The sequence below is a fragment of the Nycticebus coucang genome, chromosome 2 (genome assembly GCF_027406575.1).
Source record: "Nycticebus coucang isolate mNycCou1 chromosome 2, mNycCou1.pri, whole genome shotgun sequence".
Classification (NCBI taxonomy): Eukaryota; Metazoa; Chordata; class Mammalia; order Primates; family Lorisidae; genus Nycticebus; species Nycticebus coucang.
The window spans coordinates 17,346,285-17,366,045 of record NC_069781.1 but is presented as its reverse complement, the minus strand read 5'-3'; the positions used below and the strand labels follow the sequence as shown (position 1 = coordinate 17,366,045).

Here is a 19,761-nt window from a genome sequence, read left to right as displayed (position 1 = left end):
TTAATAATTGTCCTGTAGATAGGCAACAGGACGTCCTTGGTTTGAGGAAATACATAGTGAAGTATGTGGGGAGGAACAGGAATTTGTCCACCCACTCTCACAGGGTCCAGAGGATGACAGTGTGTGTGAGTGTGCGCGTACGTACACGGAAAGAAAGACAAGGGTAAGATGAATGTGGCAAAACTGCTAACAACTGATGAAGCTGGGTGAGGGCTAAAAGACAGTGCTTTCAGGCAGTTTTGGGAAAAAATTATTTAAAGACATTTTAATGCAATAACATTTACCAAAGCACCCAGCACATGGCAAAAGTTTAGCAAAGAATTTTTTCATCCTTCCTCTGGCCACTTCCAATCCTTGGATATACCTTTTAACTAATATAAGTCTTTGATTGGTTGGTTGGGGTTTTTTGGTTGCCATAAATTTTCATCCCAAATCCCCAATTTCCATTTTCTCTAGAAAATTTGTAACAACAGGCAACCACGTGGCTGGTGCAGAGGGGCGCCTTCCAGCTGACTTCACTCATGTGCGTCGCCAGCATGGCCCCTGAGGCATCCAAGCTGGACTCCTGGTTTGGAGCAGTGCAGACCACAAGCCACTTGAGAGTGGCCCACTGGAAGGAAGCTGAGGCCAGCGTAGTGCCGTCACCTCATCGTGGCAAAGGAGAGCGGAAGATAAGCAAGGCCAAGGGGTCAGTTCCTCCTGTGTCCCTCTAAGAGGTCCTGAATCTATTACTGATGTCTTAGGACTCACGTACCTCACCCCACTTACCGATGAGAAATAGCTTTTCCAATTTCTCCAGCAGTTCAGCACATTGGTTCAGCTGCTCCTGGAAACCCTCGGCCACGCAGTAATCCACGTCGCTGGCCTGCAGTAACTCTTTAAATGCCTTAATCATTGTCTTCATGTGTTGACGGTAAATGACACAGATACCATGGCTGTCCTTAATCTGCTGCCGCTGAAGGGAGAGCTCCCTGGCTTGGGACTGAACTAATGAATTGTATCTGATAAAAAGAGGGGGGAAAATGCATGGGCCATTTTAGAATTGAATTTTTGTGACCTTTACACTAATTGGAAAAATGACAGAGCACAATTTTTAAAAGCCCACAGCTATACAAGAAGTATATATACTTTTAGAAAAAGTGGAACTACATAAGGTCACTCCTTTGATTTCAAACAGCCAACAAATGCTGGAACAAAGATTCTTCTGCAACATTTTTAACCTTATAAAGCCCCCAATTAAAATACACATTGACAAAGACTCAAGCAAACAATTAGTTTCCATACACTCTTCAAAAGTACTATTCTGAATTGTAGAAACAAGTGCTCCAAGAGTCAAAGGACCCTTGGAAAAGTCTCACAAAGTACAAAAAAGAAAGGGTAAGGCAAGGAAAAAAGATAGGAGTCTCTGCTTCCAACTGACAGTTCAGGGAACAATCATGATCCTACCTACCAGTAAGTGAGGGACTATCAGTCAGCCCCTGAGTTTGATATTCATATAAGTTACCTGATCCTCCCAATCTTCTAGCAAATACACAAATGTTCCCTTTTACAGAAGGCAAAACTTTTGACTGCAAAGTTAGTTGAGTGGTGAAAATTCTGGATTTAAACACAATTCTGACTGCCAAGCTCTATCATGAGATACAATCTCCTTACCACCCTGCGCCATCTCTTTCTATGTGAGTCCACAAATAATTTGTGAGAAAATCTGTGAAATCTTACTCTGTAAGAAAAACACAGTTGAAGGGACATGGTTTATGTAAACTGTGACCACAGCAACCTGGTTCCAGAGAATGGCTTAGCAAAGATGCCGACACTTGGTTCAACCGTTTCCCCTTTCCTAAAACAGCAGTACCTGGCTGGCAATCCCCTTTGACACTGAGAGTGCACCTGCAGAACCAGGACACTGGTGTTAATGGAAAAGGAAGAACACGGGCAGTGCAGTGGGTAAGATGGGCATGGAAGCTGCCAACAGCTCTGACCAGATTTGTGAATGTTCACAGGCAAGTCACAGCAACCTCTTTTGAGGCTGTTTCCTTATCTATGAAAACAAGCTTAAGCACATCTCATTCTCAGGTGATTTTGCGAACTAAAAAATTAGTCGCTGTTAGAACAGCAACTACCCAGGGACCAGAGACACAACAGTCTTTCAATAATTACAAGCTTCCTTCAATCTTGCTGCTTGAGAAATCTTGAAAAATTTGCTCTGGATTCTGATAATTAAGGACAATGTATTTGTTTCAACTTAGTGATGAATGAAGGCCAACTTTACAAATGATCCCACTTTTGCCATATCTCCTCAAGCAAAACTGCGCATATCAGTACTCATAAAGCATTATATCTTCGTGACCTAAGAATTCTCCTCTTTCAACACCAGCTTATTCTAAGATGACCTTAAAGAGTAAAGATATGAAAAGTATTTCTATTCCTCCCACTCTGCCTAGGACATCCATTTCAGTTCCACAGCACAGCACAAGCCCATAATGGAGTCTGGGAGTAAACACTACAGGTCAGCAAAAGCACTATCCCCCACCAAATGCCATACGAAACCTCTGTCCAGAGTCCTCAACCTCCAACATCTGCCTTGTACACCTCAGGGGACTCCAGACTCCTAACTGACACTCATGTGTGCGGGAACTATTCCTGTTCTTTGTGGTCTCCTGTCTCACTTCCTCTAAGGCCTGGCTGCCTGAACCCCACCGTCCCAGAACACACTCCAGTCCCACACGGAGCAGCATTCCCTTTTAGGGCTCCTGCCTAGTGGCATATCAGGGAACTGCAGTCTTAGATGGGGAGAGGGCAGAGGTGGCACGTACCTTGAGGGTGAGAGATCTCTGAACTTATTCTGCAGGTTGTGGATTTCACTGAAAAGTTCCATGTTCAAATTCTGCTCCTTCTGCAGCTCGTATTCCTGTTCTAGCAGCTGCTGTGTGAGGCTCTCCAGCATCCTGCCATCAATCATCTCGGAGGCCAGCGGATGGAGGATTTTCATGTGCTTCACGTATCGCACCTGGTGCAAACTTGAAAAGGTCATTTCTTCTTCGTCAGTACTGACCGTGGGCTTGCTCGAGCAGTCCTGCGCCCCTTCTTTCCCACACAAAACTGTAATAATGGCCTCACTGCACTGGGAGTGCTTTTGAAGCTGAAATATGAAATTCCGGTAGCCCTCTAGCTCAGTTTCTAAGTTGTGGATTTTCTGTTTTAAATGTTCTGTATCATTTGAGGTATTGATGTCCTCAGATTGGTCAGTCCCAGCCACACTGGCTTTAATGGAAGGCTGACTCTTAGAACTCACGTAAGTAGCTACCGATGTCAGGCCCAGAAAATCTTCGGGATTCTTTTTGCGTGCTGGCAAGATGGCAAGGTCACTGGACGAGTAAATCTCAGAGTCTGAAAACCAAACTCATTTACATCAGTATCTCTTTTGTCAAAACCCAGCCCCCTTTGCCTTCCTCATACCCACAGCCAAGCCAAGGCCAATGCAACAGCCTCCCAACAAGCCTCCCCACCTCTAGTCTGTCCCTCTTACATCTCAGTTGTCCTCTTCCTCAAAGCGACTGCTCTAAAAAGTAAATTTAACCATGATAAATTCCACATGCACCTAAAACTCATCAATATTCCCACTATCTACCAGAGACCTTCCATGATCTAGCTCTAGGCAACCTTCGCAGGAATATCCCTGGCACCATGTCACATATGAAGTTTTCCTACTAAATTTACCGTGACTCCCTGCACACACCCTGCTGTTTGGTGCCTTTCACATGCTGTGCCCTCTGCCTGGATACCCTTCAGCTCTGTATTCTACTCCTCCCCAATGAACTTCAATACTCAGACATAATTTCCCTTTCTCTGCAACCCCTACCCCCCAAACTGCAAAAGCCACTCTCCTCTGTGCTTCCACAGCTCCTCATATATATTACTCAGGACAAATATACCACGTGCTGGATGCTAATGGAGGAATTCCCACTGGTTTATATATTTATATAGCAATTAGATACTTGGATTCCTTTCTCCCTCAGCCAACTGCAAATTCTTTCACAGCAAGGACATGGCCTTTCATCTTCACATTCTCTGTGCTTGGTACAGAGCACCTAACCCAGCCCAGAAGTCAGTGACAGTCCAAGAAACACTGAGGTACTCAGTGAAGCAAAATTAAAGAGAAGTAATTCTAAACGTTCATAGGCGAGAATCTTCCGATTGCCATGTCTACCGGTTTTCAGGGGATGCCATGACACCCCCGTTAGTAAGCTGTTTCATTGACAGAGAACCCTACCACCAGGTGGTATTTCCTTACAACTAGCTAAATCCTTACAGATGCAGCCGAACTTGTCTGAGAGGTGGAGTGGTGCAACAGAAAGAATATATAGCTTTGAAGGCTGAGTACAGTGACTCACCATCCCAGACAATCAGTTTCCTCTGTACATACAAGGAGGAAAGAGAGGCCTAATGCGGTTGTAGTGAGGCTTCAAGCTTCAGGCCTGACTTCAGGGCTTCCGCTCTTAACCACTACACCACCCTGCCTGCCACGCAGGGACAGCCCGGCCCACTCTAAAGGCTTGCACAAACACTGAAGAGGCAGCAAATGTAGTAGAAAGATCCATCTCTGAAATACAACAGACCTGGTTTCAAAGTCTAGCTCTAACATTTACTTGCTGCATGACCACCAGTTACTTGTCCTCTATGAGCCTCAGTAGCTTCATCTGTAAAATGGAAAGAATATCATTCACTGTGAAAAGCTATATTTGGGTTGGGGGTTTTTTTTTTAGGATTACACAGAACATTATCTGTAACAAAGCTAACATGATGTCTGGCACATAGTAGTGAAGGAACCCCATTAACACGAAACATCCTTTAATTGTTCAGAGGTACAGGGGATGCCATCATTGGAGGTAAGACGCGAAGCCAGGCAGGCAGGCGTTGAGGTGGGGGGGAACAATGCTGCAGAAACCACAATGTGGGTCAGACCATGAACTAGGAGATCTCTCAGGAAGAAAACCACACAAAATCCTTGTCAGACTGCACCTTCCAATTTCTGGTTCTGGAATCTGCTCTGTAAGACTTCAGGTACACTCTTATCTCTCTGCTCACGATGCAAACGCGAAAAGGTTTGTTTTTATAAACATAAAACAAACCTTTTTGTTTTAAAAAGCAGCTGCCAAATGACCTAAAGGAAGCACTCCCAATACAGCATTCTTCCTGTACACAGCTTATTAGGATCACTAGTTGATGGGGCCTTCAGGGAGGAGATCGTGTCATCCACGTCTGTTTCTCAGTGTCTGGCTCAAGGCCTGGGACAGAGAACATACTCTGTAAGTACTTCTGGCAGAAAGAGAGACCTCAACAAGGTTTTGTTACAGTGAAATCAATCTCTAAGACAAGGAAATAGCTTTACTGTAACATGCTCTTTATAATGGAATTTGGCCCATACCTCACGACAAGAAGCAACGATCACTTATGCAAATAAAGATTAGTTCTGATGACTTCCCTTAAGGCACCACAGAGGCATTCATTACTAGTATCCCCACTGTACAGGAAGAGAAAGCTGAGGATCCTGAGGCTTAAGAACCTGCCCCAGGCTCGGTGCCTGTGGCTTAAGCAGCTAAGGCGCCAGCCACTTACACCTGAGCTGCCAGGTTCCAACCCAGCCCGAGCCCGCTAAACAACAATGACAGGTGCAACCAAAAAATAGCCTGGCACTGTGGTAGGCACCTGTAGTCCCAGCAACTTGGGAGATGGAGGCAGAAGAATCACTTGAACCCAGGAGTTAGAGGTTGCTGTGAGCTGTAATGCCACAGCACTCTACTCAGGGCGAAAGCTTGAGGCTCTATCTCAAAAAAAAAAGAAGAACCTGCCCGAGGTCCAGGGTGAGTGAGCAGCAGAGCACTGCGTGGAGCTTGGCAGATCCTCTCACCATTACCCACCTACGCTTGGATCTCCTACACCAGGGGTGCATGAGCAAAGACAGCTCCTCACCCTCAACGTGAAGGCCTATAATGCCTGTGAAATCCTCCCTTCACTCACATCCCACGTACTGATCAAGGGTGCCTAAAGAAGCAGCAGCAGTGAAGGTGTCACCCACGGCACCCAGCCTCAGCTGGGCAGCAGTTACAGGTGGAAGCTGGAGCACAGCAGCAGGTGCAAAGCTCTGGAGCATGCTGGGGAGAATAATGGACACCCAGCAATGAAGAGGAGTGTTGAGAGGGGAGGGCAGCTGTCAATCAGCCTAGACGCAGGGGTCCTCAAACTATGGCCCACAGGCCACATGACGCAGTGTGACTGTATTTGTTCTCATTTTGTTTTTTCACTTCAAAATAAGATCTGTGCAGTGTGCACAGGAATTTGTTCATAGTTTTTTTTTTTTTTTAAACTATAGTCCAGCCCTCCAATGGTCTGAGGGACAGTGAACTGGCCCCCTGTTTAAAAAGTTTGAAGACCCCTGGTAGAGTCTTTACTGATCACTGTGGACAAGAAAAAATCAAAAGATGCCCCCATGACCATTTAGTTACATAAGAAATTCTATAATTCTAGAACTTTCCATAATTCAGCTAAGGGCTACTTTACTGCCCGGTAGGGTAACTTTCTCCCCAAAGCCCAGAACACTCAGAAGCATGTGACCATATCCTCCTTCACTGCAGTGACTTCTGGCCTTGGGGAAGTACACACCACTAGGACGGGGCCTACACTCAGTATTTCTTCAGAGACTGGTGTTCACATGGCCATCCCATGGGAAAAACAGAATTCCTGAGGATAATAATTACTTCTTACAGAGTGAACCAGATCTAGATTAATAGCAAAGACAGCTATTTTTTAGTGAAGGGGAAAAAAAGGGCTAAGGTAAAATGAAGATATGTAAACATTTGTTCATTCTGGTTAAATAAGAATATGGGTATTTGTTATAGTATCCTTTGTGCTCATCTGTATGCTCACGAAGCTTCATAATTTTAGAAAGGCAGGAATACAGCTCGCCTGTGGCCTCACTTCCATCTCTGCACCTTTCCCACTGACGCACCTGGCAAACCCCACAAACCCGGTCTCAGCTGCAGGCTCCCCTCCCACCCACTCCTCCCCGGCCAGCCCTGTGCACACCTCCACAACCGTCGGCACCACACTGAGGACCGCAGACTGCTGGGATGGCTGTCTCTCCACACTGCGGGGTCCCTGAGAGCAGGCACTGTGTCTTTTGATGCTGAACTGCCAGAACCCAGCCACTGCCTGGAAGGAAGCATCTTAGCACTCGGACTGGAAAGCTCTAGAAGACCTCCCACTGCACTCTTGACTCTGCTACCTACTTAGCAGCGGCTGACCCTGGATCAATTATTTTTAAAAACACCAGCCTCCCCACGTGTTAGATGGGAATGATAATAATGTCCTCAGAGGGCTATTACAGGCTTGGTAATAGTTTTTACATAAAATATCCCAAATGGTGCCTGGCAAATGGTAGCTGCTCAATACTCAGAGGGGTTGAATTCTGACCCATCTGGTAGCTTGTTTGCTGATCATTGTCCAAGTCCTTGCCTCTCCCTACAGAGGTTGTGGTTTAAACTCCTTTATGCTCTTCTGCGCTGCCCTGGGAGGCTTCTCCCACAAGAGGCTGAGGTACAGGCAATCGCAAAGAAAAAGAAAAATAAGTAAAACCATACACTTGAGACTTAGCCAAGCAAGTGAGAAGAACACAAAGATACAACAGGGAAAATAAAAACACTGGGGAGGCAAAATGCAATTTATAAGATAAAATTAATCTATCGAGCTGCCATAACAGGACATAAAAAGCATAAATACACTGCAGCTTGTCTAAAATGGTTTAAGTCCAGACTCTCAAAAAGCTGTGTGAGAAAATGAGTTCTATCAGCTTGTACCCACTTTCCCAAGAAGAAAGAGGCCTCAGGGTCTTCTGGGCAACTGTGGAAGAAGCACCTGGCTGAGGCACCCAAGTGTTTCAGCAAAAAAAATAAAAACAATGCTAGTGCCAATGGCAAGGCCTAGACAAAGTGCCAGGGCCCCTGTTGGACTGGGTCAATTTTACCATAAAATCTTTCTTTCTGAAGCCCCCAGAATCATGAACTGATTTAATTAGCTGCCACCTCCCCAAACCTCTACTAGACAGGGCGCTCTCAGGAGGCAGAGGCTACCTTCTGTTTATCTCCTTCCTGTACCCTACCTGGTGCATGAGGCTGGGGACACAGCACATGCTCAGGGAAGGGTCATGAGAGTATCACACATGCCCGGATGGACGGCTGAATGGACTAATAGGAGGTGAGAAAGGAGGGAGGGAGGGAAGGCAAAAATACTACCAAAGACCAACTTACCCTGAAACGTCAACTACGTTAAATGCAGACAGAACCTAGAAGAAAATGGAAGACACGTCTGGCTATAGATCATCATAAAATCCACAAGAGAAGGTGCCACACACTAAGCTATATGGAACAGCAAAGAACGCAGGCTGGTTCATACCTAGCTCAGAAAGGTGGTAATGGTGTGACTATAGCCAAGTCCCTTTATATCTAAAACTGCTGCCTCAACTGTAAGACAGGAAATTATTAGACCTGCCTCAAAGGACTATTGAGAGGATTCACTTAGGTCATATAGTCAAAGTATATAAAAGTGAATAGTGGGACCCAATAAATAATAGGTGGTCACTTTGTTTATACCACAGGAAGTGCTCAAAATTCACCACAAAGCTATGGTAACCAGAACAGGACGGTACTGGCATAAAAACAGACACACAGACCAACGGAATGGAAGAGAGCGCCCAGGAATAAATCCATACATTGACAATCCACTCATCTTCCACACAGGTGATAAGAACATAGAGTGGGGAAAGGACAGCCTTCCCAGTAAATCGTGTGGAGAATGCTGGATACCATAGGCAGAAGAATAAATCTAGGCCCCTACCTCTCACCACAGACAAAAATCAAATCAAAATGGATTAAAGACTTAAATCTAAGCCCTGATACTATGAAACTACTAGAAAAGAAGACTGGGGAAATGCTCTAGGAAATTGGCCTTGGTATGATTCTTTTGTGTAAGCCCAGACAACCAGAGCAAAAATAGACAACTGGAATTCTGTCAAGCTACAAAGCTTTTACACAGCAAAGGAAACAATCAACAAAGCAAAGAGACAACCTCTGGTGTGGGAAAAAATATTTACAATCCATCTGACAAGGGATTAATAACCAGAATATATAAGAGTTCAAACAACTCAATAACCACCCCCCAAAATATATATATGAGATAATAAATGGGCAAAAGATCTGAACCAACATTTCTCAAAAGAAGACACATATACCTGAGAAACAAGAAGAAAGAAAAATAAAAGACATAGAAATGCCAACGGGTAGATGAAAAAGTTCTCCACATTACTAAACATCAGAGAAACACAAATCAAAACCACGGTGAGAAACCATGTCACCCCAGTTTAAATGGCTTGTATCAAAAGGAGAGGCAATAACTGGCGTCTGTGGAGAAGGGGGACCACTCACATATTGTTGGTAGGAATGTAAATTAGTAACAGCCACTATGGAAAACAGTATGGAGATTCCTTAAAAAACTAAAAATATGTCTTAACACAGTAACTAAGAAAATGCCAGGAAGGCTATGTTAACCATATGATGAAAATATGTCAAATGGAAACAAAAAAAAAAAAAAAAGAAAGAAACTATGTCAAATGGTATATAAAACCAGTGTATGGTGCCCCATGATCGCATTAATGTACACAGCTATGATTTAATAAAAAACCCTAAAAATAGAACTACCAGCCACTCCACTACTAGGTATGTATCCAAAAGAAAGGAATGGATATATCAAAGAAATATCTGTACCCCCAGGTTTACAGCAGCACTGTTCTCAACAGTCAAAATAACGTAATGGACTTACATGTCCATCAGCGGATGACTGGATAAAGAAAATGTGGTGTATATACATAGTGGAATATTATTCAGCCATAAAAAAGAATAAAATCCTGTCATTTATAGCAAAATGGATGAAAATGGAGGCCATTATGTTAAGTGCAATGAGCCAGGCCCAGAAAGTCAAATACTGCATGATCTCCCTGACGGGGGAGCACAAGAAGCGGGTCTCATAAAGACAGGCTCTATACGGGGGTGGGGGGTGGGGGTGGGGGGGTGGCGGTTACCAGAGACCAAGGAGTGGGGGAGATAAAAGAACATAAATGTATTTATTACCACGGAACTGTACACTCAAAATTGTAAAGATGGCAAATGCTATATTTATATTTACTTCATTAAAAAAAAAAAAAAAAAAAAAACAAATAGGAAATCTATGCCAGAGTCATCTCAGACCCCTGAGCCACCCTGGAAATCCCCTCCTCTGACATACTCTGCCCCGGACTCTTACCCGTCATTGGCAAATCCCAGAGAAGGTCAATCTCCTCTCTGAACACTCTTGTCACCCTCACTGTGAGTAAACTTGGGCTGTCCCCTGAAGACACTGCCTCATGACTTCTTTCCCATGTTTCTTGTATCATGGGCCTGGAAATGTGTAAGTGCCTTGGCTCCTCACTGCCACTTCCAGATCATTCTCTCTGTTCCATGAAAGCTCCTGTTCTGCAGCTCCTGCTGCCAGACTATACCACTGACTACCCCACCTGCCTGCAATGTTCCATATCCCCTAATTCAATGAACCCCTTGAGATTTGTTGACACTTTGGCTCTTAGCTGCCTTCCCTGTCTACACAATCCCCTCAGAGGTGTCTATTCTAGCTGCCACCAGGGTCCTCCATCCTCTCTCTGGAACCCATGCCAGTCAGGCCCTGCCCACTACATGGACACCGCTCCCTTCAAAGCCATCAATGACTTCCACTTTGCTAAATCGCAAGCCAATGCTCAGTCCTTGTCTTCCTCATCACACTAGCAATGACTGACTCAGCTAGCCTACTCCTCACTCAGCTTCTGGAAGGTCATCCTCTCTTGGCCCACCCCCCACTCCCACTTCATGGGCTGCTCTTCCTGGTCCACCTTGCCAATTTTAATTCTTGGACCTGCACCCTATGGCTCCAAGTCCCATGGCTTCAAATATTAGCAATATGCTGCAGTTTAAGTTTATATCTCTAGCCCAGACCTCTCCCCTTGACTCCAGACTAATCTATCGCCCTGATGTTCTCCACAGGGATGGTCGATAGGCATCTCAAGTCTAAAACCAAGACTAACATCCCCCCAAATCTTGCCTCCCCTGCAGTCTTTCCTAGCTCAAGGGATGACAACTCCACCATCCCAACAGTTCACATCTAAGGTGATCCTTTAAAGCAGAGGTCGGACTACCTTTCTTAAATAGCTGAACAATAAATATTTCAGGCTCTGCAGGTCATGGGTGTCTCTGTCCCAGCTACTCAACTCTGCCTTCAAGGCAAATGGAGACAACATGTAAATGAGTGGGTGTGGCTGCTTCCCCAGAACTTTGCGTGGAGCTGGATTTAGCCCCCAGGCTGCAGTTTGTAAACTCTGGCTTTGAGGCTTAAGTTAGATCATGTCTTTGTGCTGCCGGAAATCCTCCAACAGTTCCACTCCTACCAAGAGTAAGACAAAGTCCCAAGGGACCAGGCATGGTAGCGTGTAATCTTAGCACTCTGGAAGGGCCAAGGCAAGTGGATCACTTGAGCTCAGGAATACAGGACCAGTCTGAGGAAAAATGAGACCCCGTCTCTAAAAACAGCCAGGCATTATGGCAGCCCAGCTACTTGGGAGGCTAAGACAAGAGGATGGCTTGAACCCAAGAGTTTGAGGTTGCTGTGAGCTATGACGTTAGAGCACTCAAGCCAGGGCAGAGAATGAGACCCTGTCTCAAAAAAAAAAAGACAAAAGTGTCAAAGTGGCCTATGAGAGCATGGCTGATCTGCTACCTCTGTGATATCATCTTTTCAACTCTCCTGCTTACCCAGTCCACTCCAGCCATATAACTGGCCTCCTTACTATTCATCCAACTGCCCAAGTTCACAGCAACACCAACGCCTCTGTCTTGTTCCTTCTTCCCAAGATGACTTCCCACTAAGTTCACTCAACACCCAGTTCTGCTCAGACATCACTACAGAGGCTCCCTCTACCGCTCATGAAATGTCAGCAAACCCCACCCCCTCCACAGGGCCCCTGCTGCATTCTCCTCCATGGCACTACTTTCCTACATATTTCCTATATATGCCCATCAGCTCATTACCACCACCACCATCCCCGCCGCTGACGAGAATATAAGCTCGACACAGACTTCGTCTGTCTTGTTCACTATCTCCCCTCTGTGCCTAGAGTAGTGCTCAGCTTAAAGGATAAGTTAATAAATGAAGCATTTTTTAATAAATAACCAGATTACTGTCATCCTTGTTATTGTGTTGCTGCCATTTGCATACAACAGAAATTCAAAATTGGGGTCAACCTGTATACTTTTGTAGATTCATGAATACTGAGAAAATGTAAAATGCTACGTAAGTGCTCGCCAGCATTACTCTGGGAGAGGGCCCTGAGCTTTCTGCAGATTCTCAAAGGGTTAGTGGTCCAAAATCTATAGCACCACTGTCCTGGAGTAGAGGACTCCCCAAATGGGGTATCTGGGTCCTAACTACTGAAATGCATTTTAACCCACAGACTCTGCATTGTCTGGCCCCCAGGAGAGCAGAGGCAGCAGATTCACTTCTAGAGGAAGATAAAGTTGGTAAGGTCTGGAACCAAGAACCCAGCAAACAGGACTCTCATTTGCACACCTCTGATGCCACGTGCCTGAAGCTTCCACAGAGGAAGCCACGCAAAAATTCCCAGATTCAAGTCATCTCAAAACTAGGGCTCTTGCAGGCAATCCCGAGTTGGAAGCAGGAGTGACCCCACAAGACCTGTGAGCATTCCAAGTCCCTCGAGCCGGACTCCAGAATAAAATGAAAGCAACAGATTCATTTTCCTTATTGTGTTCCCTCAGTTGTGCATTTGTCGAGACTTGAGATTAATCACTGCAATTCATGAAATTTATACTCAAACTTATTGCAATTCTAAACAACAAGGCTGACATTTCTAGCAGTTCTATCAGGTCATTTGTCTAGCTCCAGGAGAAAACATTTTTCTTGGTGCTTACCGTTCAGTAATGTTGTGTCGGGTGCTGGCCTCCCCTCCATCAGTGCTTCTGCCAGATTTAACTTTTGGTGAAGTTGTTTATTGTGATTTTTAAACTCCTTCAGCTCCCCCTGCAGCTTCAAGATCTGGCACTGCAGCTGGGCCACCACGTCCTGGGTGGTAGGGAGGTGATATACATTCCCTAACGACCGCGATGGTTTTATTAGGACTGGCAGGCGGGACTTCTTAGTATCCTGAAAATACACGCAGACAACAATGAATACAGGCTGACACCGCACTGGCTGCACAGGCAACATTCTCAGGGGACTCAAACTGGCCATGCAGACTTCTGGTTCCTGTAATGGCATCCATGTTTATCCCCCAGCCAGAGTCTACGTCCTGGCAGGTCCCGCCTCTGGCTGTTCCGGGCCATGCTTCTCCTCCTGGATACCCTCTGGCCCTGGCAATCCAGATGCTCCACATATGGCAGTTCCTTCTCCAATACAATCTTCTGGGAAACATGTTTATTTCCTCATTTCCCAGCCATTCTTCAGTCTAAGCCAATCTTCCTCCTGCCCTCCTGGTCTACCACACCCACCCCTTCTTTCAGTGGCTAGTGGGTCACTAACCTGGTAGGTGTCTTCAGGCTCAGAGCTGCCAAGCTGCCTGTCACCCAGACATCTTCATCTGTGGTGCTCACACGCACTCTGAAAACCACCCTACCTCTACTTCCCCTGAGAATCCATGCCACTTCAATAAGCTCTCCCTTGGTGAATCACACAACCACCCACTTACTACACAATGTACAACGCTGGGATCATTTTTAAACTTCCCTTTGTTCTCCTCACTCACTGCTCACTTCCCAGGTCCCATTAATTCCAACTTCTCTGTTGTCTCTCAATTCTTCTGGATCTTCTCATCCTCCACTGTCCCTACCACACGGCCAGACGCTGTTAGCCTCCACCTAGCCCCCATAGGCTCCTGGTGCTCTCCACACATTCACTGCCGCCCTCTCTCACCCACCCTCCATCCTGCAGCAGAAAGGCAAACCTACTATTCCTCTTTTCACCTACAACTATTTTAATTGCTTCTCAGTTCCCTTATGACAAAGGTCCACGTCCACAGCACAGCCTACAAAGTCCTGTGTGACCAGCAGCCTGAGGTCCCACTTCAGCCTACTCTCCAGCCACACTGACCTCCTTTCGGTTCTTCAAATTCCACAATCCTTCTACCTCAGGGCCTTGGCATATGCTGACTCTTCTGCCTAAAAGGCTCATTCTCCTCCTGCTCCCCATTTCCCATGCTAACTCCAAGTCATTCATTAGGACTCGGCTCAACTGTGGTTCCCCAGGAGCACGGGCCTTGATATCTAAGACCAGGTCAGGGCTTCCTGCCATACACTACTGTCCCTACAATTCTCCTCAGAGAACATTAGCATCATTATAATTAAATGCCCATGCAAATACTTGTTTACTGCCTATCTTCAGCACCAGCCTGTAAGCTCCAGGGTTCAGAGCTCTGCGTAGCTTGGTCAGATTCTCTCCACAGCTCTCTGCACAAGACCTGCCCAAGTAAGCATTTGACAACTATTTGCAGAATGAACATGTAAATAATAACTTAAGAGGCCAATGGGGCTATCTCTCAAGAGGGAAATTTCAAACATATCCAAAAGCTGAAGAGAGGGACTTGAATCTAGAATAAAGAGCTATTATGACTCAATAATCAAAACACAAATAATTCAATTAAAAAATGATCAAAAGATCCAATAGACATTTCTTCAAAGGAGGTAGACATACTGTCAATAAACACATGAAAAGATGTTTAGCATCATTAGTCATCAGAGGAATGCAAATGTAATCACAATACAATCCCACTCCTCCATCCTTGTGATGACAGCTATCATCGAAAGGATAATAATAAGTGCTGGTGAGGACGCAGAGAAATTGGAACCATCAAACACCGCTGGTGGAAATGTAAAATGCATGCAGTCTGGCAGTTCCCCCAAAGAGTTCACTGTAAAGTTACCATATGACCTATCAATTCTACCACTAAGTATATACGCAAGAGAAATGAAAACATGCCTGCAAAAAATTTCCACATGAACAGCAACATTGTTCCTAATAATCAAAAAATGAAAATCACTCAAATATACCTTAACTAATAAATGGATAAATAAAACATAGCATACTCCATACAATGGCATCCTGTTTGGCGATAAAGATAAATGAAATCTCAAGAATGGAAGAAAAAGTATCCAATGTACTCAGCCCTACTATGAAACTAATTTATAGCTTTCATATGAAAGCTATGACCCAGTTATAACCTAAGAATATGGGGAGAGGGAGGGGTGGGAGGAGGTAGGATGGGTGGAGGGAGGGTGATTGGTGGGACCACACCTACGGTGCATCTTACAAGGGTACATGAGAAACTTACTAAATGTAGAATATAAATGTCTTAACACAATAACAAGAAAATGCCATGAAGGCTATGTTAATCAGTGTGATGAAAATATGTCAAATGGTCTATAAAACCAGTGTATGATGCCCCATGATCGCATTAATGTACACAGCTATGATTTAATAAAAAAAACAAAGAGAAATGAAGTATTCATACATGCTACGACATGAACAAATCTTAAAAATGTTATACTAAGTGGAGGAAGCCAGTCACCAAAGACCATATATTATGTGGTTCCATTTATATGAAATATCTGTAATAGACAAATCTAAAGTGATAGAAAGTAGGTTAGTGGTTGCCTGGAACTGGGGGTGGGTAGCTGGGGATATGGGAAGTGACTGCTAATGAGCACGGCATTTCTTTCTGGAATGATGGAAACGTTCTAAAATTGACTGTGGTAATGGTTGTACAACTCTGTGAATATGCTAAAAAAAAACCCACAGAATTACACACTATAAATGGACAAATTGTATGATATGTGAATTACATCTCAATAAGGCTATTACTAACTTTTTTTTAATAGTGGAGGAGAAAGAACCCAAGAACAGGAAACATTTGGGATCCAAGGAGTAAAGAAATCACAAGGTCTCTCAAGAAGGCGACTGAAGGCCCCTTCTTGCATATTCTAAGGACATAAAATTCTGTCAAGAAGATTCTCCCATAATCCTAAAGTAAACTGCATTCCCACAGCTCACAGGATAATACAGGTTATCACACTTATCTTCCAAAGAACTGAGATGTCAAACAACTTGCCCAGTGTCACACAGCAAGGAAGTTTAGGAGTCAGTGCTCAGTTAAGAAAGGCAAGAAACTCTCTGTCCTGAAATTGCAGGTCTGAGGACAAAAACAGTTTGAGGTGGTGACGGGGACCACTAGAGCGGAGGTGGGTCCTTCATCAAAGAGGGCTAGAAAGTAACATTGGTTTCCCTGGTGCTCACTTCCCAACGATCTCCATTCCTGGATCCAAATCTGTGTGTCATATGGCAGCAGAAAGGAGACCTGGAAGTGCACAAATGCCAGAGGCAATTTCAAGCTGGAAGATGACTGTCAGTCAACCTCAGGCCGGTCCTGAAATAACACTGCACCAAATGCTACCTTATGGACTCCAAGCACAGCCCCACCTACCACCTTATGAAAGACATCAAATTGGACCTGCTTACTTGGGAAGGGAAGGGAAGGGACAAGAACTCCACAGTCCTACCACGTACAAGGTAGCAGTAGGCACTCCCACACGTCACCTCACTTAGCCATCATGCCAGCCTCAGGTTCCAGGTCACACTGATCCCACTGGAGCCACTGAGGAAGGTCAAGTGACTTACTACTCAAGGACTCAAAGCAAGTATTTCGCCAGGATAGATGCAAACACACGTGTATCTGTAAAGTATCACCTCTCACCTCAGTAACGAACAGTTGAAAGGGTATCTGGTCTCCTGTCTCACCCTCAGGCTGCAGTGATACTCCTTTTAACAGGACATCACAGTACCCTTTTAAAAGAGGTAAGCCATAGGAATGCTGACTCTTGACTACCAAAGACCACAGAGAGTATCATTAAATTTCATCTACTTTGCACAGGCTGGAGGCCATGATGGTGATAAAAGGACTCCTTCCCCGAGAAAGGTAGGCGTAGGAGATCTCTGTCTGCCGCCCAGACCAGACTTTAGTGCAGAAACCGGTCACCCCACCCATCAGCAGAGTCAGTCACAACAGTTTTCTGAGCTTTTTAGAGCCTAATATTTTTTCATGAAATGAAGGTAATACCTACTAAACTCATACTACTAAGATAATTAAATGAGAATATATAACAAGTGTCTAGCACAATTCCTGACACATATAGCCGATGCTAAAAATAACAAAAAATTAATAAATACAGTTTCCTTCCTTTTAAACACACATAAAGGATAATTTTAAGCTAAAAAAAATGTTTTTAATATGTTTGGAGAGATTAAATCTGTTCAATTCTCCAATATTCCTGAATATAGAATGACATCTCCAACATAATAGAAAAACACAAACAAACACCTAGCTTTCCTAATATATAGGTACAAACTGAAGAGGCTGGGGCAGATGAGAACATTTCAATCCTAGCCAAACTGCACAAATTTGCATTTTGAGTACCATTAATATAATGACAGTGTCTTTTTTTTTTTTTTTTGTCTTTGATATCTTTAGAAAACCGTTTTCTAGAATTACAGTTTTGGTGCATAATTTAAAACAATCAGAAGCAATTTTGCTAATGATATATCTAACTCTCTTTGGTATGCACAAAAGCAGTAATTTAGTGGTCAGAAAATAAACTTAATTCTCCATTCTGATGCTATAAAGCGATGTGTACAGTTGATTTCTCAGATACAAAACACTCATCAGAAACAAGCGCGGCGACAGCCTTCGCGGGAGCTCTATCAGAAACATGACCCATTTCCTTCTCTGCTAGAATGTCTCCCTGCTGCGGGGATTCTCGACCCTAAGCCCTGCTCCCAAGAGGGTTTCATTTAGGTCCCATCAAACGTTGCTAAGAGAGGAGGGCTGTTAACAATCTGGCATATTTAATGGTACTAGCGAAGAGCCTCAGATACAGTAGCTAGACAACAGGAAAATCAACATGCAGCCATTCACCCAACAAAACCAGACTCTACCATTCTGGGCTACCACAGCTGCAAGGTGGCTTGACCTAACTGTGGCTGTAGGAGGGCACCGTGGGCGTCTCAGCACAGCCCCTTAACTGCTGGCCAACTATGGGCATGAGGGCATCTGGCTTCCTCACTGGCCTTCCTCACCAAGTGTTGTAAGATGAGAATACAGACAAAACTCTCAGAAAAGTACCTCTCCTATGCAAAGTCTGCAAAAAATGAAACCTCAGTTCTCTTCCCTACCCTTAAAGTCAGGTTCTTACTATTTTATTGCAACTGGCAAAAGCAAACGTCCATCAACAAATGAAAACTACATAAATCTTGGCATAATGCCACAATGGACTGCGACAAAGCCGTTACTAGAAAACGTTATGTTCCTCATAACATGAAAGAGAAAGCTATAGACAGACAGATAAACCTAATCCCACCTGTGTTTTTTCCTAAGGAAAACATATAAATATCATGACATATGGATAAATGAGTTAGGGCTGGAGGGGGTGGAGAGACAGGGGAAGGTTCAGGAGGACAACAGCTCCAGGCAGAGGCCAAGGGTAAGTGCAGCCCAAGGAACAGACACACGAGATTTTCTCTTCACAGAAATGGGAAAAGGTGATGGGATTGGAGGCAATCTTTGGTTTTTGTTTTGGGTTTTTTGTTTTGTTTTGTTTTTTTGAGACAGATTCTCACTCTAGCGCCCTGACTAGAGTGCTGTGGCATTATAGCTCACAGCAACCTCAAGTTCTTGGCAAGCGATAGTCTTGCCTCGATTTTTCTACTTTTAGTAGAGACAGGGTCTCATTCTTTTTTTTTTTTTCTTGAGACAGAGTCTCACTTTGTCACCCTTGGTAGAGCTGTGGCATCACAGCTCATAGCAACCCCAAACTCTTGGGCTCAAGTGATCCTCTTGCCTCAGCCTCCTGAGTAGCTGGAACTACAGGCATGTGCCATAAGGCCTGGCTGTTTTTAGAGATGGGGTCTTGCTCTTGCTCAGGCTGGTCCCAAACTCCTAAACTCAGGCAATCCATCCACGTAGGCCTCCCAAAATGCTAGGATTATAGGTATGAGCCACCACATCCAGCCTGGATTGGAGGTAATCTTTAAAAGGTTTTGTTTGCATAAAACAAATACGTTATTAATATCTGGAAAAACTTACTCTATCAGTCCCACTGAGGAGACATGGGGGAAGGGCCGGCTGCCCAGGCATCCTGCATAAGGTCTCTGGCTGGCGCTCAGCACTGACTCTGGCCCTGGTGGATTTCTCTTCCCAAGCTTCTCTCGTTCCCTCATGCCTGAATCCAAGCAGGTTGTCCTCTACAGCCTCAGTCTGCGCTGAGGCATCTTTCAGCTCCACCTTGGACACCTCGCCTGCCTTTAATAGCTGGGCCTCCCAAGGTGACTTCAGTTCTTGTGGTTTGGAAAATGACTTGGCTTGGACAAACTGTCCGAGTTCACCTCTTAGCTGAACAGCTATCTGCTTCAGTGTCTTCTCAGCTTTACCATAAAGGTGTTCTCCAGAAACTTCCTGCTCTGCCAAGCATATTCGTTCCAGAAGCAGCTCACATAGCACTTTCAGAAGGTCTGGCCTGTTTTTCCAAAAGGGAAAAAGCAAGAGAATCAAGCTTTCTGCCACATCCTTGT

At 44.6% G+C, this 19,761-nt stretch overlaps 1 protein-coding gene across 7 annotated transcripts in view; it reads right to left on the bottom strand.

Annotated features, from left to right (window-relative positions):
• The window catches only part of CDK5RAP2 (CDK5 regulatory subunit associated protein 2), a 209,783-nt gene that overhangs the window by 54,334 nt on the left and 135,688 nt on the right, over window positions 1-19,761 (bottom strand). For all 7 annotated transcript variants that reach the window (XR_008374822.1, XM_053564215.1, XM_053564233.1 and 4 more), the window contains 4 exons: window positions 19,277-19,706; window positions 13,062-13,293; window positions 2,814-3,387; window positions 769-1,001 (listed from right to left, as the gene is read on the bottom strand). Coding sequence is in view for 6 of the 7 variants with exons in the window: in XM_053564215.1 (XP_053420190.1) it covers window positions 769-1,001; window positions 2,814-3,387; window positions 13,062-13,293; window positions 19,277-19,706 (1,469 nt within the window). In the remaining variant the exon portion in view is untranslated. The remainder of the gene's footprint in view (window positions 1-768; window positions 1,002-2,813; window positions 3,388-13,061; window positions 13,294-19,276; window positions 19,707-19,761) is intronic.